At 42.5% G+C, this 24,732-nt stretch overlaps 1 protein-coding gene across 8 annotated transcripts in view; it reads left to right on the forward strand.

The window, feature by feature from the left end:
• IMMP1L (inner mitochondrial membrane peptidase subunit 1) overlaps nt 1-24,732 on the forward strand; it is a 51,229-nt gene that overhangs the window by 3,805 nt on the left and 22,692 nt on the right. For 2 of the 8 annotated variants that reach the window (XM_056526651.1, XM_056526650.1), the window contains exons 2-4: nt 12,225-12,381; nt 22,780-22,916; nt 23,657-23,745. In XM_056526651.1, the coding sequence (XP_056382626.1) occupies nt 22,812-22,916; nt 23,657-23,745 (194 nt within the window). In that variant the 5' untranslated portion in view covers nt 12,225-12,381; nt 22,780-22,811. Of the gene's footprint in view, nt 1-2,538; nt 2,665-8,681; nt 8,821-12,224; nt 12,382-20,237; nt 20,782-22,779; nt 22,917-23,656; nt 23,746-24,732 lie in introns of those variants that run through there. The other 6 variants (XM_056526653.1, XM_056526648.1, XM_056526647.1 and 3 more) reach the window with 5 other exon arrangements.

The raw sequence follows: 24,732 nt of genomic DNA on the forward strand, positions 1-24,732 counted from the left end.
GAAGTAGCGCGGACCCCGGGAACAGGTAATTATAAAACCAGGGATGGGGGAGGCAATGGGGGGGCGGCGGCGGTGGTTGGACTCAGGATCGGCAGGGGGAGAGAAGTGGGCGGCGGTGGTCTCTGGCCAGAGGATAGGTGGGGGGGGGGGGGGGGGGAGCTGCTGTGGCAGTGGTGGTTGGACTAGGGAGGCCCCCAGGACAGGCAGGGGGAGAGAAGTGGGTGGCAGCCGTGGTCTCTGGCCCCGCAAAAGCCGCTGCAGTTCATTGATTTTAAGCACCTGCTTTAAATCATTGATCTGCAGCGGCTTCTGGGGGGCGGGGGGAATAGCCGATAATTTATACCGGAATATCAGTATAAGTTATCAGCTATCGGCCTCAAAGTTCACTTATTATCGGTATCGGCCCTAAAAAATCAATATCGGTGGATCCCTAGTTTATACACATCTAGGGACAATTATGCTGATATTTTACAGAGAGATGTTAATGTATTTCAGTGTACAGTTACAGATTTTGGGCGGATCTGTAGTAAACCCATAAGGCTGCATTCATACTGGCAGATTTGCTTGCGAACTTGCAGCGTGTTTCCTGCTGAGAGATTGAATAGGAGCTGGTCTCTGTGGGCTGTCCACAGCAAATTTTTGCCTGCAGAATTTCCACTGTGGAAAGTCCACCTAAGACCCTATTAACTTCAGTGGGGTGTGCCACATATTTTCCTTTGCCGAAAGTGCAGTGGCAGTTTTCCAAAAACTGCCAGAAAAGAAAAAAAAGTGGAAACTTAGCCTTAGGCTATGTTCACACGGCGGTATTCTGCATAAATATTCTGCACGAACATTCCGCAGTGGCAGCAGAGTCCCATTGATTTCAATAGGATTCTGCTGCACTGTTCACACGGCAGAATTTCTGGGCCAGATGTTTCTGCTGTGGAAATTCTAAATCCGGCATCTGCAGAAAGAATAGTCATGTCTGTTCTTTCTGCAGAGTCTGCATGGAAATGCTTTGCTGTTTGAGACGACTCCTTTCCGAGCGGTTCCTAGCGCCTGCCAGTTAATCATGTGTGGAGTGTGGACATTCGGCAGATTTTTCACCCATGTGAACCTGGCCTTATTGTGGATTTACTGCAGATCTGCACAAAGGGGGAGATTTATAAACCTTTGGAGAGGACTGGTGCAGTTGCCTATGGCATCCAATCCAATTGCTGCTTTTGTTTTTGAATAGACCTGTGAAAAAATGAAAGAAGAAATCTGATTGGTTGCCATGGGCAACTGCACCCCCTCTTCCTCTGTACAAAATCTGTAATTGCAGCTGGAAACAAGTCCGCAAGGTACTCAACCCATGTTAACATACACTTTCTCTGCACGATAGTTGGTTTAAATCAGTCTCCACTGAATTTGAAAAGCTTATTCAAGCTTTGCGGTTACGGTAAATGTTGTGGATTTTCTGCACAGAAGTTTTGTGTATAAAATCTGAAGGGAATCCGCCCTGTGTGTCCGTACCTTAAGGGAATGTTCAAACTACATAATTAGCAAGGAATTCCGTGCACTGAATTGCGCATCAGAATTCTGCGGCATAAACTCCTAACATTGCGGTCTACGGAAGACCCATTCACACTGCAGCGTTTCAGCAGCAGACATGTTCTTTCTTAGCGCGGAAGTCCGCGAGCACTGCATAGCAGTCAATGGTGTGCAGTTCCGCGCTGTCCTGCCGCCGAAATATTTCGTCGGCGGCCGCCAGATGGAATCTCCACTCATGGAATTTTGCGAGTGGAGATTCCGTTCATAATAGTCAGAACATACACTTAAAGGAGTACTCTGCCCGTAGACATCTTATCCCCTATCCAAAGGTTAGGGGATAAGATGTCTGATCGTGGGGGGTCCCACCGCTGAGAACCCCCGCAATCTCTCCTGCAGCACCCACCTGTCATCAGCTACATAGAGCGAAGATCACTCCGTGGCTGATGACTCATGATACAGGGGCCAGAGTATGGTGATGTCACGGCTCCGCCCCCTCGTGATATCACACCCCGCCCCCCCTCAATGAAAGTCTATGGGGGGGCGTGGCGTCTGTCACGCCCCTCCTATAGGCTTGCATTGAGGGGGCGGGGTGTGATGTCACGAGGGGGCGGAGCCGTGACATCACCATACTCTGGCCCCTGTATCATGAGTCATCAGCCACGGAGTGATCTTCGCTCTATGTAGCTGATGACAAGTGGGTGCTGCAGGAGAGATTGCGGGGGTCCCCAGTGCCGGACCCCTGCGATCAGACGTCTTATCCACTAACCTTTTGGATAGGGGATAAGATGTCTAGGTGCGTGTATCCCTTTAACTTCCTCTGTGGATCCAAAATCTGCATGGAGCAGAAATTATGTAGATTTGGTGCTGATGTCTGCGGAACTCGGAAATAAGCTCTGGCGGATTCTGCCGGAAAATTAAACATGCTAAATTTTCTGCCAAAATCCAATGTGCAGCATCAGCTATTAGTAAACAATGTTTAGGTTCTTGTGTATACCTTGTGCTTACCTCTTTTTGCTTGTGTGTCAGGCATAAGATTGGCTCCATTTTGGTTTGCAATTCCTTCACTAATGGGATTATGTGACACAGCCTACATTTCCCATGAGGAGTTAAATTACTGCTGGAGTTTACCCAGGTGATCTCGAGTGGGTTAAGGTCAGTTCACACTATGCGCAATTTTGATGCATTTTCTATTTCAAAGTAATTTTTTTTTTTTTGAGAAATATTGCTTTGTGGGGAAAGCGATTTGGCCTATAATCAAAATTGATGTTTTATTAAAGGGAGACTCCGGGGAACTTAAGGACCAGGCGTTTTTCTTTTTTGCACTTTCGTTTTTTCCTCCTTGCCTTTAAAAAATCATAACTCTTTCAATTTTGCACCAAAAAATCTGTATTATTGCTTATTTTTTGCGCCACCAATTCTACTTTGTAATGACATGAGTCATTTTACCAAAAATCTACGGCGAAATGGAAAAAAAAATCATTGTGCGACAAAATTGAAACAAAAAGCAATTTTGTAACTTTTGGGGGCTTCCGTTTCTACGTAGTACATTTTTCCTATCTTTATTCTCTAGGTCCATACGGTTAAAATGATACCCTACTTATATAGGTTTGATTTTGTATTACTACTGAAAAAAAATCATAACTACATGCAGGGGGGCTATAACATTGCATGTACTGATTTTTACCTTTATTTTCTTTTTGGAATGCTCTCTGATGACATCACGAGCACAGTTCTCTCTGCTGACGTTATTATAATAATAATAACACTTTATTTATTGTTGTCCTTAGTGGGATTTGAACCCAAGTCCCCAGCACTGCAAGGCAGCAGTGCTAAGCACTGAGCCACCATGCTGCCCCTAGAATACATCTGCTATGCATGGTTGCATAGAAAGGAATTTCCTATGTAGCATTCAGCAGCTAATAAGTACTGGAAGGATTAAGATTTTTTTTTAATAGAAGTAATTTACAAATATGTTTAACTTTCTGCCACCAGTTGATTTAAAAGAAAAAAGGTTTTCACCGAAGTACCCCTTTAACTATTCCCTATCCACAGGAACTCGTCCTACTTACAATTTCTCGGCACACTCCAGTGACAGCCCAATCATCTATTCACAGGCTGAGGCGGTACATTGCTATGGTCAGTGATTGGCTGAGGGGCCATCACTTGCCCATGTTCACAAAGGTGAGGATGGGAAGTAGTAATGGCCCCATACAGGAGATCACGGGGAGCCCAAGTGGTCAGACCCCCTGCAATCAGACACTTATTCCCTATCCTGTGGATAAGTGTCTGATAGGCTATGTTCACACAGGGGAATGTCTGCACAGAAAATATCTGTGCGGACATTCCACCGACAGCAGAGTGCCGGCACAACATACCAGTGCTAGAACCACTCGGAAAAGCATCGTCTCATAGACTGCAATGCATTTCCATGCAAGGTCTGCAGAAAGAATATTCTTTCTGTGGACACAAGAATTAGAATTTCCGTGGCGAAAACATCTGCTATGTAAACAGCACAGCAGAGTCCCATTGAAGTCCACTGCTGCGGAATTCCGTACAGAAATTCCATTGTGTGAACATAGCCATAAGTTAAAGGGGTACTCCACTGGCCAGCGTTCTGAAGTAAATGCTCCAAACACTGTTTTCGTGCTGCGGGGTCAGCCCCACCCCTCGTGATGTCATGGCCATGCCCCTCAATGCAAGGGGGCGTGACAGCCGTTACGCCCCTCTCCCATTGACTTGCATTGAGGTGGCATGGCCGTAACGTCACAAGGGACAGGCCGACCCCAGAAGTGCGAAAACAGCGTTCGGAGCATTTACTTCAGAACGCTGGCCAGTGGATTACCCCTTTTAATTTTTGAATTCTTTAGGCTGTGTTTGCACTTTTTTATAGTATTTATTTATTTATTTATTTTACTTGTTTTAGTACATTTTGGCTGTTTCTTCTGTTTTTTCCCCTTAATTGTGGTAAAAATGACACATTTTTACCGTAATATACACAATTGGGGTAAAATATAAACAATGTTAGGAAAATCACAGGTAAAACACAGCAAACAAAACAGCCTCAGAGAAGGTACATATCTACTAAATATCTTGATACCATAGAGATAGCAGATGGAGCTGGGAGGGGTCTGGTAGTTGGTAATGTCATTCTGTTGTCCACAGCAAGTGAGAACCACAAGACATCCTGTTCTGACACATTAAGCACTGGAAGACTTGGGGAGTCAGACTGGTGATCACATGACCAAGTAATGAAACGCATAGATGCAGCTGTGCTGGAATAAAACAAATGGTGCTGTATGACCAGTGATAGTGGGTGTGCATGATATGGACCGAGAAACAAAACCTAGGATGCTTCTTTAAACTTATCTGCCTGAAAGTCTGATCTGCTGTGATAAGATGTGCCCCTAACTGCTTCAGGCATATAGGGAGCCCAGAAAGCTGGACCTTGGATTGACAATTTGATTTTATTCTTGTTGTGTTTTTTTTTGTTTTTTTTGTTAGTATTCTCCTTTTGTGTGTTTAAAGGGGTACTCCGCTGGTGGGGAAAAAATTATAAATCAACTGGTGCCAGAAAGTTAAACAGATTTGTAAATTACTTCTATTAAAAAATCTTAATCCTTCCTGTACTTATCAGCTTCTATATGCTCCAGAGGAAGTTATTTTCTTTTTGAATTTCCTTTCTGTCTGACCACAGTGCTCTCTGCTGACACCTCTGTCTAAATTAGGAACTGTCCAGAGTAGGAGCAAATCCCCATAGCAAACCTCTCCTGCTCTGGACAGATCCTAAAATGGACAGATGTGTCAGCAGAGAGCACCGTGGTTAGTTAGAAAATAAATAAATAAAAGAAATGAACTGCTCTGATAAGTATTGGAAGGATTAAGAATTTTTTTAAAAAATAAAAGTAATTTACAAATCTGTTTAACTTTCTGGCACCAGTTGATTTAAAAGATTTTTTTTTTCCCAGTGGAGTACCCCTTTAATGTATAGATTTAATATATTGTTTCCTCTCTGGCTCAAATGGGGATTATTTAGCGCCAAGTTTCATCTGCCATAAAATCTCCCGGCTGTTTTCTTTAAAAAGTATTATCCGTGCTATCATTTACGTCAACCATTTTTGTTCTTGAATCCCGGAAATCCTTGTAAACACAGTTAGAAAACTGCCCGGTCATCAGTGGCATTCAGGGGGGGGGGGGGGGCGGAGTCCTGTGTCGGGGATCCATTATGATATATCCTCATTCCCTAATAGGGCATATGGCGGGGTCTTCAAAGGAACCAATTACTCTGTAGTAAAGAGGTTTCAGCACTAGACCAGAGCCTTCATCCGATAGGATTGTGGTCATCACACAATATCATAGAGAATCGCTAGTGACATGGAAATTCTTGAAGCAGAAAATAAATCCTTAGTCGGGATCGTCCATTGAGGGTTTCAGCTTTTCCTCATTATTCTCCTCAGTGTGAACATACCCCTAGGAGGGAGTTTACCAGTACTGTCAGATTAGCTGTTGGTTGTGTCTTGGACACACAACTTAATTTTGGATAGATTTATAATGTAGCTGTGTTTCTGGGTTGTATCAAGAACAGGAAACTAGTAAACTGCCCATTTTACACCAATTGTCTTTCAGTGTATTGTCCACCATAAAATAACTTATAAAAATGTATCATTTAAAAACAGTAGGATTTTTTTTTTTTTAATAATGTGCAGTTACCACCAAATATTTGTCTGGGAATCAGTGGTAAACTCCTCCCACACCCCCAATAGTTAAAAAAAAAAAAAAAAAAAAAAAAACACCATCACAACAGCACCACCAGAGAGATGGACTCCTCCCCCAGGAAACCTAGAGCACAAAAGGAAGCACTACCCTCCATAGCCTCAGTGGTTTCCTGTCCCCATGGGAAGCCTGGAACAGTCCATGTCCCTGATGGGGATGTTGTGACGGTGAGGAGGCCTAGATGTCGCGTCCCTGCAAAGTCAGGGTTAGAGCCTCCACTAGCTCCTGGTTGGTAGCTTGTCTGGCATGTCCCCAGTTGATATATTAAATCTCGAGCCGCCCCCCCCCTCCTTCCTCGCTAAAGCATACCGCGGCTGCTGACGCATCCTGCCCGGCTGTGGCGCATAGTTTTATTCGCACCTGGGTGTTCTCAGGAGGCTGCTGGAGTGGGGATTGCGGGTTCCGGTCATTGGCTGGAGTTCCGTGGCTTCTCGCTGTGGGGACAGGTCTGGCATAGCCGGCTTCTCTTGCTATGCACTGGGAGGAGGAAGTCCGGGCCAGAGGGGACGTCAGACGCCAGGTCACGTGATCGCAGAGCACGAAGCTTAAAAGGAAATTCTTTTCCTTCACTTCTGCCTCCTATGTACATGCTGGATAGTCGTGCAAGCTGTGCTAGCAGACTTCAAGGGGGGGGGGGGGTACATCTCTGAAGATGAGGGCTTCTGGTGAACCTTCCAAGCGGGATCACATGGATTCTCCCAAACTTCCATCCACGGTAGTAACCTGGCGGAAGGGGTGAGGGTTGCATATGTTTTAAAGCTGTATGCCCCTTTTTTTTCTTTTACTAATGCTAGTCTGATTTTTAATTTAGGGTGATGTCCCCAAAAAGGCCTCCAAAAAACTAAGAACAGGGAATGCACTATGTGCAGGTACATCTGGGGAGATTTATCAAAACCTGTGCAAAGGAAAAGTTGCCCAATCAGATTACTTCTTTCATTTCACAGAGGCCTTGTTAAAAATGAAAGAAGCGAGCTGATTGGTTGCTATGGGCAACTTTTCCTCTGGACAAGTTTTGATAAATCTCCCCCATCATGTCTGGGTAGATACCGTATATACTCGAGTATAAGCCGAGGCCCCTAATTTCAACACAAAATCCCAGGAAAAGTTATTGACGCGAGTATAAGCCTAGGGTGGGAAATACATCATCCCCCCCCTGTCATCATCCAGACCCCCGTCATTAACATCCTCATCATCATCACCGCCTGTCATCATCCAGACCCTCATCATCATCACCTGTCATCATCCCCTTGTCATCATCCCACACCCCCCCCTTCATCATCCCCTTGTCATCATCCCCACCCCCCTTCATCATCATCCCACACCCCCCTTCATCATCCCCTTGTAATCATCACCCCCTTTAGTTGTGTACAGTACTCACCTCCGCTCGGCGCTGGTCCGGTGCTGCAGGACTGTCCGGTGAGGAGGTCGTCCGGTGGGATAGTGGTTCCGGGCTGCCATCTTTACCAGGGGCGCCTCTTCTCCGCGCTTCGGGCCCAGAATAGAGGCGTTGCCTTGACGATGACGCAGAAGTACGTTGGTAATGAACGTACCTCTGCGTCGTCGTCAAGGCAACGTGACTATTCTGGGGCCGGGCCCGAAGCGCTTAGAAGAGGCCTCCCCGGTGAAGATAGCAGCCCGGAACCACTATCCCACCGGACGACCTCCTCACCGGACAGTCCTGCAGCACCGGACCAGCGCCGAGAGGAGGCGAGTACTGTACAGAACTAAAGGGGGTGAGAGGGGGCTGGATGATGTCGAAGGCCGCAGTGGTCTTCAACCTGCGGACCTCCGGAGGTTTCAAAACTACAACTCCCAGCAAGCCCGGACAGCAGATGGCTGCCCGGGCTTGCTGGGAGTTGTAGTTTTGAAACCTCTGGAGGTCCGCAGGTTGAAGACCACTGCGGGTGGAGAGTTCACTAGAGTATAAGCCGAGGGGGGTGTTTTCAGCACGAAAAATCGTGCTGAAAAACTCGGCTTATACTCGAGTATATACGGTACTTATATTATGGGTATTTTTTCTTGTCACTAGTATATCTTCTAATTTTTTACAATTGGGTTGGCCGCGGATTATGAGACCAAATTGTGCGGCTTGTACTAACAGAGTGATAGCAGCTGAGACCCCAACTATACTCAGATGCATGAGTTAGTTAAGAACCAAATTGAAGCTTCTATAAGGGGGTTAATGCCTGGTACCACCCCGACCCCTCAGCCGGTGGTCCTTCCTTCTGTTCCATCTGTGGTTGTGGAGGAGGAAGAAGGATAGATTTTGGATGTGAATTCTGATTCAGGTATTGTTTTATTCATTGGGTTTCCTGAATTACTTTTTTTCGTTTGTCTCCCCTATACTGATGGTTTTTTTCTCTATATACATCCCTACAGGGGATGGCTCTATGTCATCAGATGATGATTCCACAGGAAAATCCTTATTTTTGGTGGAGGACACTGACCAATTAATTAAGGCGTTCAGATCGTCCATGGGGATGCAAGAGACAAAGGAACAAAAATCAGTCCAGGACATTATGTTTAAGGGACTGGAAAGTAAGAAGAGGAGACTTTTTCCCGTTCACAGGACTATCTCTCAATTAATTTCTAGAGAGTGGGATTTCCCAGATAAAGTCTTTTATACCAAGGGCCATTAAAAGAAAGTATCCCTTTGGTCCTGCAGACTCTAAGTATTGGGATAAGGTGCCCAAAATTGATCTTGCTATTGCTAAGGTGACCAAAAAAGGGGCATTACCCTTCCAGGGTTTAAGTTCCCTTAAGGATCCGATGGACAGGAAGGCAGAGGGATTCCTTAAGAGAGCTTGGGAAATGGCTGGGGCTACCCCCTTAAAGACCAGGGGGTTTTCCGTTTTTGCACTTAAATTTTTTCTGCCTTACCTTTAAAAAATCATAACTCTTTCAATTTTGCACCTAAAAATCCATATGATGGCTTGTTTTTTGCGCCACCAATTCTACTTTGTAATGACATCAGTCATTTTACCCAAAAATCTACGATGAAATGGAAAAAAAATCATTCATACAAAATTGAAGAATAAAAACCATTTTGTAACTTTTGAGTGGCTTCCGTTTCTACGCAGTAAATTTTTCGGTAAAAATGACACCTTATCTTTATTCTGTAGTTCCATACGGTTAAAATGATATCCTACTTATATAGGTTTGATTTTGTCGAACTTCTGGAAAAAATCATAACTACATGCAGGAAAATGTATACGTTTTAAAATTGTCATCTTCTGACCCCTATAACTTTTTTTTAATTTTCTGCGTATGGCGCGGTATGGGGGTTCATGTTTTGTGCTGTGATCTGAGGTTTTTAGCGGTACCATTTTTGTATTGATCTGACTTTTTGATCACTTTTTATTCATTTTTTCATGATATAAAATGTGACACAAAATGCACTATTTTGGACTTTGGAATTTTTTTGCGTGTACGCCATTGACGTGCAGGTTAATTAACAATATATTTTTATAACTCGGACATTTCCGCACGTGGCGATTCCGTTATATTTTTATTTACACTGTTTTTTTTGTTTGTTTTTTTTAAATGGGGGGGGGAAGGGGGGTGATTCAAACTTTTATTAGGGAGGGGGTTAAATGATCTTTAACTTTTATTTATTTATTTATTTTTTTGTAGTGTTATAGCTCCCATAGGGGGCTATTACACTGCACACACTGATCTTTTACATTGATCAATGGATTATCATAGTAAACCAATGATCAATGATTCTGCTGCTTGACTGCTCATGCCTGGATCTCAGGCATTGAGCAGTCATTCGGCAATCGGACACCAGGAGGCAGGTAAGGGGACCCTTCTGCTGTCCTACAACTGTGCGGGATGCCGCGATTTCACCGCGGCAGTCCTGAACAGCCCGCTGAGCTAGCCAGGGGTAGTTTAGTTTGACTTTAGACACGGTGATCAACTTTGAGCGCCGCGTCTAAAGGGTTAATAGCGCACAGCACCACGATCAGTGCCGCACGCTATTAGCCACGGGTCCCTGCCGTGGTTAGATTACACTTTAACCCCTTAACGACGCAGGACGTATATTTACGTCCTGCGCCGGCTCCCGCGATATCATATCGCGTCGGTCCTGGCGCTAATCAACGGCCGGGACCCGCGGCTAATACCACACATCGCCGATCGTGGCGATGTGCGGTATTAACCCTTTAGAAGCGGCGGTCAAAGCTGACCGCCGCTTCTAAAGTGAAACTGAAAGTGACCCGGCTGCTCAGTCGGGCTGTTCGGGACCGCCGCGGTAAAATCGCGGCGTCCCAAACAGCTGACCGGACACCGGGAGGGCCCTTACCTGCCTCCCCGGTGTCCGATTGACGAATGACTGCTCCGTGCCTGAGATCCAGGCAGGAGCAGTCAAGCGCCGATAATGCTGATCACAGGCGTGTTAATACACGCCTGTGATCAGGATGAGAGATCAGTGTGTGCAGTGTTATAGGTCCCTATGGGACCTATAACACTGCAAAAAAAAAGTAAAAAAAAAGTGTTAATAAAGGTCATTTAACCCCTTCCCTAATAAAAGTTTGAATCACCCCCCTTTTCCCATAAAAAAAATAAAACTGTGTAAAAAAATAAATAAATAAACATATGTGGTATCGCCGCGTGCGTAAATGTCCGAACTATAAAAATATATCATTAATTAAGCCGTACGGTCAATGGCGTACGCGCAAAAAAATTCCAAAGTCCAAAAAAGCGTATTTTGGTAACTTTTTATAACATTAAAAAATGAATAAAAAGTGATCAAAATGTCAGATCAAAACAAAAATCATACCAATAAAAACTTCAGATCACGGCGCAAAAAATGAGCCCTCATACCGCCCTGTATGTGGAAAAATAAAAAAGTTATAGGGGTCAGAAGATGACATTTTTAAACGTATAAATTTTCCTGCATGTAGTTATGATTTTTTCCAGAAGTGCGACAAAATCAAACCTATATAAGTAGGGTATCATTTTAACCGTATGGACCTACAGAATAATGATAAGATGTAATTTTTACCGAAATATGCACTGCGTAGAAACGGAAGCCCCCAAAAGTTACAAAATGGTGTTTTTTTTTTCGATTTTGTCGCACAATGATTTTTTTTTTTCATTTCGCCGTGCATTTTTGGGTAAAATGACTAATGTCACTGCAAAGTAGAATTGGCGACGCAAAAAATAAGCCATAATATGGATTTTTAGGTGGAAAATTGAAAGGGTTATGATTTTTAAAAGGTAAGGAGGAAAAAACGAAAGTGCAAAAAATGAAAAACCCTGAGTCCTTAAGGGGTTAAAGGTTCTCAAATAACTTGGTTGGTTGGTGAATTGGGAAAAATCCTCTCCTACGCAGCAAAAAGTTTTTTCCGGGGATTCTGTTAGACTCCACACTTCAAAAATCCTTTCTACCCGCCCAGAGAATTAACAAACGAAAGTCCTTAGTTAATAGAAATTCTAGGAGGCTTAGAAACTTCTCTAAGAAAGGGATGTCCTTGTTAGGCCTTTTTACTTCTGCCATCCCTGCAGTACCCTGGGCCCAATTTCACTCTAGGTCCCTTCAGTTAGAGATTTTGGATAGGTGGGATGGGTCCCGGGGGGTTGGAGAAGGTTATCCTTTTACCCCAGTCAGTGATTTCTTCCCTAGGGTGGTTGGTGGACTTTAACCTGAATATAGGTGTAGGTTGGAAGATTAATTTGCCATGGTGATCACTGCTGACGCTTGTCCCTGGGGGTGGGGGGGCCCATGCAGGGGATAAAGACCTTCAGGGTTCCTGGGATATGGAGTTTAAGCATACCTTCTCTAACTATAAGGAGTTGTTAGCAATTGTTTGTACCGTGCACACTTTAGGTCCCACCATTAAAAATCAGGATATTAGGATACTTTCAGACAACACTACACTGTATCCATAATTAATAGGCAGGGTATAACTATGACTTTTTCATTTTGAAATCCAGCTCAGCTGTTCACTTGAAGGGAGAGCTAAACTTCAGGGCAGACTTCCTGAGCAGACATCAGGCTCGGCAGGGAGAGTAGCAGTTGAACCCGAAGGTTTTTCCGTAAATCTCAGCTCTGTGGGGCACTCCACAGGTGGACTTATTTGCCACCAGACAGAACAGGTGAGTTTATAAATGTTATTTCCCTCTCCCTGTCAGACAGACCTTTAGCAGTAGATGTCTTGTCCCATAAATGGGTGTGAGATTTGGCTTATGCTTTTCCTCCACTTGCGCTCATACCTAGGGTCATCAGGGAGGACAGGGCAAGAGTGATTCTGATTGCCCCCTTCTGGCCCCGGAGGGCGTGGTTCTCCTGCCTAAGGACCATGTCAGTATCAGACCCTTGGGTCTTTTCAGAAGTCCCGGACCTCCTGATATAGGGTCCGCTGCTACATCCAGAAGTGTGAAGTCTACACCTGACGACTTGGTTCTTCAGCCTAAACCTAAAAGCTAAGGGCCTCTCAGAAGCAGTGATTGACACCCTTCAGGCCAGCAAAAAGACTCTGAAGTACATCTTGGTGGTCACAGTCTGGAGGAAGTTTAAGGGGGTAGGCCTTTCTAATATAGACTTTGAAAAGCCCAACATAGCAGCTATCTTAAACTTTTTTCAAAAGGGCCTTGAGAAAGGTTTGAGGGTGGCCACTCTTAAGGTGCAGGTGTCTACCTTAGGAGCTCTCTTCAGTCAAAAAATTGCTGACCACCCGTGGATCATAAGAATTCTTTTATTTTTTTTTTTTAGATCTGTCAACCGGTTACAATTGTCAAAAAGTATTAAAGGGGTATTCCAGGAAAAAGCTTTTTTATATATATATATATATATATATATATATCAACTGGCTCCAGAAAGTTAAACAGATTTGTAAATTACTTCTATTAAAAATTCTTAATCCTTTCAGTACTTATGAGCTTCTGAAGTTAAGGTTGTTCTTTTCTGTCTAAATCCTCTCTGATGACACCTGTCTCGGGAAACGCCCAATTTAGAAGCAAATCCCCATAGCAACCTCTTCAAAACTGGGCGTTTCCGGAGACAGGTGTCATCAGAGGGGATTTAGACAGAAAAGAACAACCTTAAAGGAGTACTCCTGCACGCAATTTTTCCTTTTATCCCGTCCGGGCTGCAAAATAAAAGAAAACACACTTTCTCTTACCTGCCAACGAGCCCTCGGAGCTCCGGTACAGGTGTTCGGTCGCCGGGCTAACAGGAAGTAAGAAGAATACAGCCCAGGGACCGAACACCTGTACCGGAGCTCCGGGGGCTCGTTGGCAGGTAAGAGAAAGTGTGTTTTCTTTTATTTTGCAGCCTGGATGGGATAAAAGGAAAAAAGTGCGCGCCAGAGTACTCCTTTAACTTCAGAAGCTCATAAGTACTGAAAGGATTAAGATTTTTTTTAATAGAAGTCATTTACAAATCTGTTTAACTTTCTGGAGCCAGTTGATAGATAGATAGGTAGATATATATATATATATATATATATATATATATTAATTTATATAATATTATATATATATATATTTTTTTTCCTGGAATACCCCTTTGACTCCAGCTTGGGATCTCTGTGGTTCTTAAAGGGTTACTCCACTGCTCAGCGCTTGGAACAAATTGTTCAGAACACTGGAGCCGGTGCCGGGAGCTCGTGACGTCATAGTCCCACCCCCACATGATGTCACGCCCCGCCCCCTCAATGCAACTCTATGGGAGGGGGCGTGAAAGCAGTCAAGTCCCCTCCCATAGACTTGCATTGAGGGATCGGGGCGTGACTATGACGCCAGGAGCTGCCGTCTCCAGCGTTTGGAAAAACTTGAAATATTATGCCGGTGCCCTCAGTTTTCAGAATGTCGGCACAGAGATTTTCCATGCGGACATTCCGAAGTGTAAACATAGTCTAAGAAGCATTGGTGTGGGTTTCAGTGTTATCCTAGGTGAGCTTTTTAGCATTGTTAAAGGTTATTATTTTTTTTTTTTTAAATGTCTTTTTTATTCTCTAGAAAATGCAATAATTTAGCCAAGAAACAAAGATATCTAGTATTCAAATGACAACCCCTGTCGACTCTAGGAAGTTGTCAGTTGATGTATAATGGTAATAATGATGTTTAAAGTACAGAATGAGACTAGCTTAATTAATTAAAGTGTAATGTGAACAGGGCATACAGCGCCCGCACCACAGATCCTATCACTTTGCCTTTTTACATTCTCTTTTATTCTTTGAGAAGATAAGCAGCGCACACAGAATAATCAACACATTTGGCTGTCATCTGCTGAACAGAGTGGGAAGATCACAAGGGTTTGTTTTTTTTTCTCTCCTTTGGCTTGTAGGGTTGGTCTTTTTTTATTTTTCGTTCCAAGCCCCCATCTGGGAAGTCCATGATGTGTTCTCAGATGGAACATGGGGTTTGCTGTAATCTGCTTAGCTGCACCACAGTTAAAAATCTTCCTTCCGTGTTTGTGTAATTTATAATTTTAATGAGACCCCGGCTCTTGTGGGCTTTGAAATTTATTAAAACCTCTTTTGTGCATATGCTTTTGTTCTTGCTTGATGGGCTCGGCGTATTTAAAAATGATGAATTTTTATTCATGGATTTTAAAAATGAAGGGATTAACGACGACTGTATATCATTGCGTTCTTCAATTGATATTTAGATCTGTTTCTAATGACTTTTTATGATCGTCAAATGTGAGCGGAATCCGGAAATATGGTCGAGGATATAGAACACTTTTTTTTTTTTATCACTTTAAAACTTTAAATGTTGATTTTTATTTTTTTATTTTTTTTTGTTTGAGAATGAAGAAATAATTATATGAATGTATTAGATGTCAAATGAAGGTAAAAGTGAAACGTCAAGTTTTGATTAAACTGTAAAAAAAAATAATATATAAAATATATATATATATATATATATATATATATATATATATAAACATTAAATAGTTTAATCTATTTAAACTTTTATATGAGGTTTTAGCAAATACTTGTATTTGCAATGAAATAACAATTCCAGGACATATTTTCCTCTGTGGCGTGCTGGTCCTGTTGTTCCTCTTAGAAATTTTAGAAATGTATTAATTAAAAAGTGAGGGTTACCATTCCCCTCCTTGAACCCCTAGAGCAGGCATAGGCAACCTTCGGCACTGCAGATGTCTTGGACTACATCTCTCATGATGCTTTGTTAGCATTTTGGCTGTAAAAGCATCATGGGAGATGTAGGACAAAATATCTGCAGTGCCAAAGGTTTCCTACCCTAGAGGATTCAGGACATCCTGACTGCCTGGTACTTGGCGCACCAGGACGTACATGTATATCTGGAGTCTGATCTGGACCATTAAAGGGGTATTGCAGGAAAAAACTTTTTTATATATATGAACTGGCTCCAGAAAGTTAAACAGATTTGTAAATTACTTCTATTAAAAATCTTAATCCTTTCAGTACTTGAGCTTCTGAAGTTAAAGTTGTTCTTTTCTGTCTAAATCCTCTCTGATGACACCTGTCTCGGGAAACGCCCAGTTTAGAAGCAAATCCCCATAGCAAACCTCTTCTAAACTGGGCATTTCCCGAGACAGGTGTCATCAGAGAGGATTTAGACAGAAAAGAACAACCTTAACTTCAGAAGCTCATAAGTACTGAAAGGATTAAGATTTTTTAATAGAATGTAATTTACAAATCTGTTTAACTTTCTGGAGCCAGTTGATATATAAAAAGTTTTTTCCTGGAATACCCCTTTAAGGCAAGCTCTTTATAGAACGCTGATGCCTGCTTTTTGCAGCAGGTCATCCAGGGACCCCCGGCTAATGATGGACATTAGCGATCAAGCTGGTATCTGATGTATTAAGGGGGGGCTTTGAAAGGCTCATCAGATCTCCAGCAGTGCGATCACTGGGGTCTGATAAGTCAAGATTGTGGTCGGAGCTCCACTCGCCTGCTCCAGGACTACTTTGGGAATCTGTCTGTATAGCCTGCCTTCTGACAGACCATAGAAGTAGATTGATGATATCGCTGATCAATGCTATGCAAATGCATAGCACTAAAAGATAATGGCAGTCAATAGATTTCTGTACAAAGAAAAAAATTTAAAAAAAATTTAAAAAAAATAAAAAAAAAGTGAATAACCGCCTATAAAAAATCTAATCACCTCCTTTTTCTCATTTTACCAGTCCAAAACTGACACTTTTTAGTTCCCATCCCAGAAAAAAGGAATTAAAAAAAAAAGTGATCAAGAAGTCCCTTATACGCAAAAGTAGTACCTACAAAAACTACCGAGCACCACATGAAAAATTACCCCTCATACAACCCGTACACAGAAAAATAAAAAAGCTTTAGGGGTTAGAATAGGGCGATTTTAAAGGGGTACTCCGGCGCTAAGACATCTTATCCCCTATCCAAAGGATAGGGGATAAGATGCCTGATCGCTGGGGACCCCCGTGATCTTGCACGCAGCACCCCGTTATAATCAGTCCCCAGAGCATGTTCGCTCCGGGTCTGATTACTGGCGATCACGGGGGCCGGAGCATTGTGACGTCACGGCCCCGCCCCCGTGTGATGTCACACTCCACCCCCTCAATGCAAGCCTATGGGAGGGGGCATGACAGCTGTAGTTTTGCAACAGCTGGAGGCACCCCTGGTTGGGAAGCACTGACCTATACTATATACTACTATATAGTCCCACATGCTGGGAGTTGTAGTTTTTATTTGGGGCAGCTGCTGAGCCACAGGCTGTATTAAGGCATTCTGGGAGTTTTAGTTATTGTAGAATTTAATTTAAAAAAAATAAAAACGATCAAAGAGTCACATCAAAACAAAAATGGTCCTGTTAAAAACTACAGATTGGGGCTCAAAAAGTAGCCCTCATACAGCCCCGTATAAGGAGAAATAAAAGATTATAGGGGTCAGAATAGGACCAAATTCCCCCCGCATATGTGTATCCTGTGATGTCACAGATATGTAATTATGCAAATTAGCATGGCCGGTATTTTTTTTACATGAAAAGTGGCGACCCTACTTGCCGATTTAATTGTATAAAGTATTAGTTGTAGATTATTGAATGTCTCCTTTTTAGTGTTTGTGTGTTTTTTATTATACAAATCCTTCAGGTCCAAACTGGCAAACTCACACATATAAAATGCCGAGCGCCAGGCAGACAGTGTTCAGCTTCATGTTTGTTCTACTGAAGATGAAAAGCAAACCTTGCTTATTCACTTGCCGTGGTACCTGTTTGAAGGTCTGTTGTGCAAGTAAATTAAGGTTGCTAAACCTGGAACCGCAGGTTCCCTCCAATCCTCAGTGCTGTTCAGGAGGTGGTAAGATGATATTTAGCGAAGGACGATATCAATAAACTAGGTCACTGCCCCAACAAGAAGTCCATTTCCTTTCTCCGCTTTCTTTCCTGAACTAAGTTTGTAGGTAAATGTTACAGATCAAATCATATGTTGTCTTATCCTCTTTCCCTATGATATATATATATATATATATATATATATATATATAATGTATTGACTTGCATTACCTGTGGTGGCGCTGTGGAGAAACCGAACACTTGCTGTACCATTTCCTCATTATTTCATCTATCAGGGCAGCCATTTCATCTGATCCAGGAGCTTAAAGGAGCTTAAAGGAGTTCTGCAGCCATAGACACTTATCCCCTATCCGCAATATAGGGGATAATCGTCTGATCACGGGTTGGGGTGTGTCCGGCTTTGCGCGGGTAATGTGCGTGTCATCGACGACATGCCCCCCTCCATACAGCTCTATGGGAGAGGAGGGAATGGGGATAAATGTATATGGCTGCAGATCTCTTATAGGATACATTCACACGTACGCAGATTTGATGCAGAGGATTTTCTGCTGCAGATTTTAATGTAAACTAAATGACTGAGCTCAGCTTCTAATCGGCAGTCACAAATCCTGTGCATCAAATCTGCACAGGATCCTGTACATGTCAACGTACCCTTATAGGGGTTTAGGAACGTTGCTGTAAATGTTAGAAATATAACCATTACTCCTTTATAAAATCCTCTGTCACTCCAGTGCCCCTACTCACAGGACTTCTCACTGGCCTTAGTGGGTCATAGGACGTTACTGTCATTTAAAGAAAAATAAAAAAAACTCGGCATGTCACACAGACTTGTTGGAAGTTTTTAGTGACCGGATCTCCATAGTTATATCTACTCTTCTTCCTCTTCTGCAGCAAGTCAGTTTGGGCATCCAACTCGGTAGTGAAGCGCATAGCCGTACATTCCTGTAAAAAGGGCAGGGAGAAGAGTGCCAACATACCTAATATCTTGCTCATGCATTGCTTGACTGATATAAATAAGGTTAACTCTACCAGCTACTACAAGTGCCCAAGAGATGGGTTCTTCTAAAAGGGGTACTCCGGTGGAAAACATTTATTTTTAAAATCAACTGGTGCCACAAAATAAAAACTGATTTGTAAATTACTTCTATTTAAAAATCTTAATCCTTCCAGTACTTATCAGCTGCTGTATACTCCACAGGAAGTTGTAAAATTATTTTCTGCCTGACCACAGTGCTCTCTGCTGACACCTCTTTCCATGTCAGGAACTGTACAGAGCAGGAACAAATCCCCATAGCAAACCTCCCCTGCTCTGGACAGTTCCTGACATGGACAGAGGTGTCAGCAAAGAGCACTGGGGTCAGACAGTAAAGAACTATACAATTTCCTCTGGAGCATACAGCAGCTGATAAGTACTGGAAGGATTAAGATTTTTAAATAGAATTAATTTACAAATCTGTTTAACTTTTTGGCACCAGTTGATATAAAATAAAAGGGGTACTTCAGTGGAAAACTATTTAAGTGCCCAGATTATCTCCATTGAAAGCATTCCTAGCCCCCTCTCTCAGCTATGACTGCCAGAGCTATCAGTCATAGCAGAGAGGAGGGTCTGGAAACCTTCTCAATGCAGAGAACTCTGGGCACTTAACAATAAGCCCACCCCCTGGGCACTTGTGGTGGTACGACACTTTAACAATGTTTGTCTATTTGGGGCATCAGGTATATTTGGACTATCCTCCCTGACCTGCCAGCAGTTTTGACAGTTTTAAACAGCTGACAGGTCTGCTTTATGGGAACAACTTGATTGGGAAGTAGCAACACATTGTTGGCAATTTTATACACCACAAATAGTAACGTATGCCGTATGCTTGCTATGAGAGGAAATTATACTAAATCCACTGAGACAAAGGTCACTCCCCTCTAGTTTATTTTATAAAGCAGTGCAAAAGTGAGATCCTAATTCTTTTAATTTTCTCAAAATGAGGTGCAGAAATCTGTGGCTTCCATATGTGAGAATACTGACGCACATGGTTTAGTATTTAGTTTTTTAACAATTTTCCCGTGGACTGTAAGCTTTAGATCCTTCATTGTCAGTCAGCATACCCCAGTCATGAACCCTCGCATTAACGTTCTCCATTTTCTTATGTTAATAGTTGTAATCCCAGATTACACCAGACAATGTGTCCGCTTATTGTATCCACTATATTTCTCAACTTCATTTTCCCGGCATCTTATTTGGATAACTGCTCGGAGTAAACAGCGGGCAAACAGAAGCCATATTCTCCAAGGGCCCGAACATGAGACCTAACCGAGGCTTTATAAAGAGAAGGACTAATTTATGTGAATCTGTTTTATTTCAGTGAGAATAGAACAGGCTCCGTCGTGTCTGCATTGCAGATTGTGCCGAGGAGCGCTCTATCCTCGGAAAAGACAAGGAGGAAAAAAACAACCCAAAAGACTGCATATGGATATTCCCTTGATATCATTCACTTGCTGTGTAATCTTATTATGCAAAGTTCTAATCTCCACCTAGAATGAATGCCTCTGGGTCAGAATATAGTTCTATCAAGGTTTTAGAGGTCATGTTTTGTGATCCTTAGCTTATTCTTCTAAGTAGGTCTGGGATTTGAAGGGTATTCCCCTGACAGTGTCAGAGATAGGCAGTCAAAGCCTGCTGCCTTTTTGGAAGAGGAGACCTACATGAGGTCCCTGGTAGGATTAAACTTGATTTGTAGCTGTAGGATTTCTTAACAGATGTATTATTGGGCAGGGAATAGAGAGCCCACCAGCACGGTGAAATTGGAACACGACTGGCGTTCTGGGGAAGTCTGCTGCCTGCTAAAACAGCAGCTGCATGTGGATTTGACTTCTTTCAGGTGAAGCTCCTTCCAGTCACTTGGAAAGGATGGGATGAAAAAGAACGTCGGTGATAATTTTGATGTCTGCAAGATTTAGTACCAGTGTAATGGGATTATCAGTAACACCTTCAGCGCAGGAAAAAGCCACCTGGCGCTTTAACTGGCAGTAACTGCAAACTAATCCGTTCCCATCTCTTGGATGTCATTCATGAGGCTCGAAGCGATTTCCACCCCGCGTGCTGTGATTAATTTTATAAACATCACAAAAAAATCATGTGACGGAGAGGACAGCAAATGTATTCATAGGAGAATATGGTTTATGTCTTGGCCTCTGGCAAGAAATGCTACAACTTTCTTTACTTCCTGCTGCATACTGAAACAGGTTGTAAATATTTATTATTATTTATTTTGTTTAGTTTTTATAGTTTTATTCTTTTTCCATCTTTGTTCAAAGCCGGTTTTATATTGTTTTGTCCTTTTGTTAGGCCATTTGGGTGGTTTGCAGTCTTTTTTTTTTTTTTTTTATTTTTTTTTTAGCTAGTGTGTATACTCATTCACATATATTTGTATATGTAGTTATTTCATTATGTTCCCTTTTTATTATTTGTATTTTTAAAGGATTTTCACTCTCTTTTAACCCCTCTAGAATATTACATTGTATCAAGCCATATTTCTATCAGTCATAGCTGAATCATCCTCCCTATAAAGTAAAGCTGGCTGTACACATTAGATATAGGTTTGCTAACCAACCAACCATCAAATGTGTATGGGGGCCTCCTGACTCTCTCTCCTGACATCAGATGTCCAGGGAGACCATGATTGGACATGTTGGATTTTAACTGCCCAATCATTGTGTTCCTAGTGAGATAAATCCCCTTCAGTGGAGGAGGTTATAACCGGACCATGTTGACTAAGAATGGACACCATCCTGTTCCCTCAACCCATAAATCTAAATCCTACTTGACAGTCCACATCGTATACATGTCAGTTGTGTTGCTGCAACCCAACCACTTGCAACAGAAAACTAATCTGCAGATTTTTGCTGACTCCACAGGAACATGAAATCAGCTCTAGAAATCACTAACTTCTTATATCCACAAATTCTGCAAAGAAAAACCAATAGGTTTTGCAATTGCTTTCATTAGAAAGTGTTCAGTATTCCATCATGAAAAAGCCAAATAACTGCCCCCCCCCCCTGTCTGCTTGGACACATACTAGTCCTGTTGTGTCCATCATCACTTATGTCATGGACACACTTCCTTGATTGACAGCTGTTGAGCTCAAGGCTCACAGCTGGAGGAAAAATCCTCCCACTGTCAGCTTGTGTCCCGCTACTGTCAGTGAGGACACGCTGGGAGTTGTAGTTTTGCTAATGCTAGGGGAGATGTGACAGACAGCATACTGAGGGAGGGGGGCGGAGACCTGCACAGTGAGGCCACGCCCCCTCCCTTTTGAGAGGAATTCAGACTAGTGAGCTAAATTAAGTGTAATAAAAAAATAAATAAAGGTGCTAGACACATAAAAATTAGATGTACATGGTCAGAATAAGGTACAGAGTGACATATTAAAAAAATATAAAAAATTGTTGTTGGATCTGACGGGTACGCTTTAAGTATACTCAGCCAGGTTAGGGACTTCTGCTTTAAGAGCAGCAGATGTGAAAGCACAGAGACACCCCTGACGTGTCCCTTTCCGCGCTGCGCTCCACAAGAGGAAAATCCAGCTTCTGCAGCTCCTACAAAGTGCAGACTGCGGAGGTGAAAAGAGGGGGGGGGCACTTTGAGGGGGCTGCGGTGGCTCTGCTATATGTGCAATTTGTGGCTATGGAGGATGACCGAGAAGGGGATGGATTTGTGGCAGTAGAGGATGACAACAGGGCTTGGGGGGCTGCAGAGTGTTGATGATGACGGGCTGGGAGGACGGCTGCGGAGTTTGGATGATGACAGGGGCTGCTTCATTTCCCACCCTAGGCTTATACTTGAGTCAAATTTTTTTTCATTTTTTTTTTGTGGTAAAATTAGGTGCCTCAGCTTATATTTTGGCCAGCTTATACTAGAGTAAATATGGTAATATGAATCTCCAACTGACCACTCTGGGTCATAGGAGGAGGACCCCCTCTATAATGTTAATATACCCTAAAACCCTGGATTGATTAGAGTAACAGCTGCAGCCCATAAGATTACATACAGTTTAATATATGCTTGTAGACTACGACTGGAGCTTGATTACTTCTTAACATTCAGTAGCACTACAAAAAGTCCCAGTGTAGCCTAGGCCTAAAATACCAATAGACAGAGAATGTCTTCATGAGGCAAATGTAGTTTTTACTTTGGTTATTTTTCTATTAATCCTATTCTTTTATTTTGTTTTCTTTATCCAGGACAGAGATTATTACAATAAAGAACACCCAGTATGATAAGAAAAGTGTTGGGGAAGACACTGGGCTTCCTGGGATATGCTGTTCAGTATGGCTGCATAGCTCATTGTACATTTGAATATCTTGGAGAGATAGTAATTGTAAGTATTGCTTAGTTATATAACAAGGGGGAACTTAAAGTGTACCTGTGGTTAACAAAAACTTTTGATATCTAGTAGAGAATACTATTATATGTACATTTGTAATGTACGTTAATTTAAAAAAATAAAAATTTCATCTTTTCGGATGACAAAAATGCTGTCCCTGCAGTTATTGCCTGTGTGTCTGTGAGGAGACCAAACACAGGAAGTGAGGGTAGGATAAGCAGGGCTCTGTGCAGGCTCCTGGCTTGTCAATCATCCTGATGTGTGAGCCGAAAGCATGGCACAGAGTCTCGGTGCACCGAGCCCTGCTTGTCCTCGATGCACCGAGCCCTGCTTGTCCTCGATGCACCGAGCCCTGCTTGTCCTCTATGCACGAAGGCTGCTATTTCTTTTCTTTTTTTCTATCCCCCCCCCCCCCCCCCTTTTCTATGCTTTTAAATGGATTGTTTGGGAGAATGGGTTTGAGGCATGGATTGTTTGGTGTGATAATATTATTGTATGTTTTGTATATTAAATAAATCTGACATATTGATGTCAGCTGTATGCCACACTTTGAGCTCTACAACACCATTTCTCACAGATTTCTACTACAAATGACTCCAGTTTTTGGGCATAAAGTGTAGTACATATGCTGGGCCACATCCTGTTTGCTAAATCCAACTATTTTCAAAAGCAGTAGGTGCAATATAAATCTTGTATCTGCGTACAAATATATTGGTGTAAACTTTCCCCTGCAGTGTTCTGGGCCATCGATGGAACCAACCATAAAGGATTATGATATCTTAGTTTGTGAGAACTTGAGTCGACACCTTTTTTCAATTCACAAGTAAGTGAACTAAATGTAAACTGTGGACTCCTGTTATTTATGAAATTGTGGACTCTTTTTCTAGTTTTATCTTTGCAGTATAGGCTTTATATTGTCGCTTGTCAACTTACGGCTCTCCACTGTGGAACCTAAAGGTAAACTTAATGTCCTAGCATGTATAAATGTTATTGTGCTTTATGATCCATACCTGCAGAGGGTTCACTCTACTATCCACTGCCTCCAGATCTGGTGATGGACTGTGTGATTGTATTTCCTACCACCACACACTGCTTCTTCTGAATATAATAATACTACCACCACCACACACTGCTCCTTCTGAATATAATACTACCACCACACACTGCTCCTTCTGAATATAATAATACTACCACCACACACTGCTCATTCTGAATATAATAATACTACCACCACACACTGCTCCTTCTGAATATAATACTACCACCACACACTGCTTCTTCTGAATATAATAATACTACCACCACCACACACTGCTCCTTCTGAATATAATACTACCACCACACACTGCTTCTTCTGAATATAATAATACTACCACCACACACTGCTCCTTCTGAATATAATAATACTACCACCACCACACACTGCTCCTTCTGAATATAATACTACCACCACACACTGCTCCTTCTGAATATAATAATACCACCACCACACACTGCTCCTTCTGAATATAATAATAATACCACCACCACACACTGCTCCTTCTGAATATAATACTACAACCACACACTGCTCCTTCTGAATATAATAATAATACCACCACCACACACTGCTCCTTCTGAATATAATAATACTACCACCACACACTGCTCCTTCTGAATATAATAATAATAATACCACCACCACACACTGCTCCTTCTGAATATAATAATACCACCACCACACTCTGCTCCTTCTGAATATAATAATAATACCACCACCACACACTGCTCCTTCTGAATATAAAACTACCACCACACACTGCTCCTTCTG

This window comes from Hyla sarda, chromosome 6, assembly GCF_029499605.1.
Source record: "Hyla sarda isolate aHylSar1 chromosome 6, aHylSar1.hap1, whole genome shotgun sequence".
NCBI lineage: Eukaryota > Metazoa > Chordata > Amphibia > Anura > Hylidae > Hyla > Hyla sarda.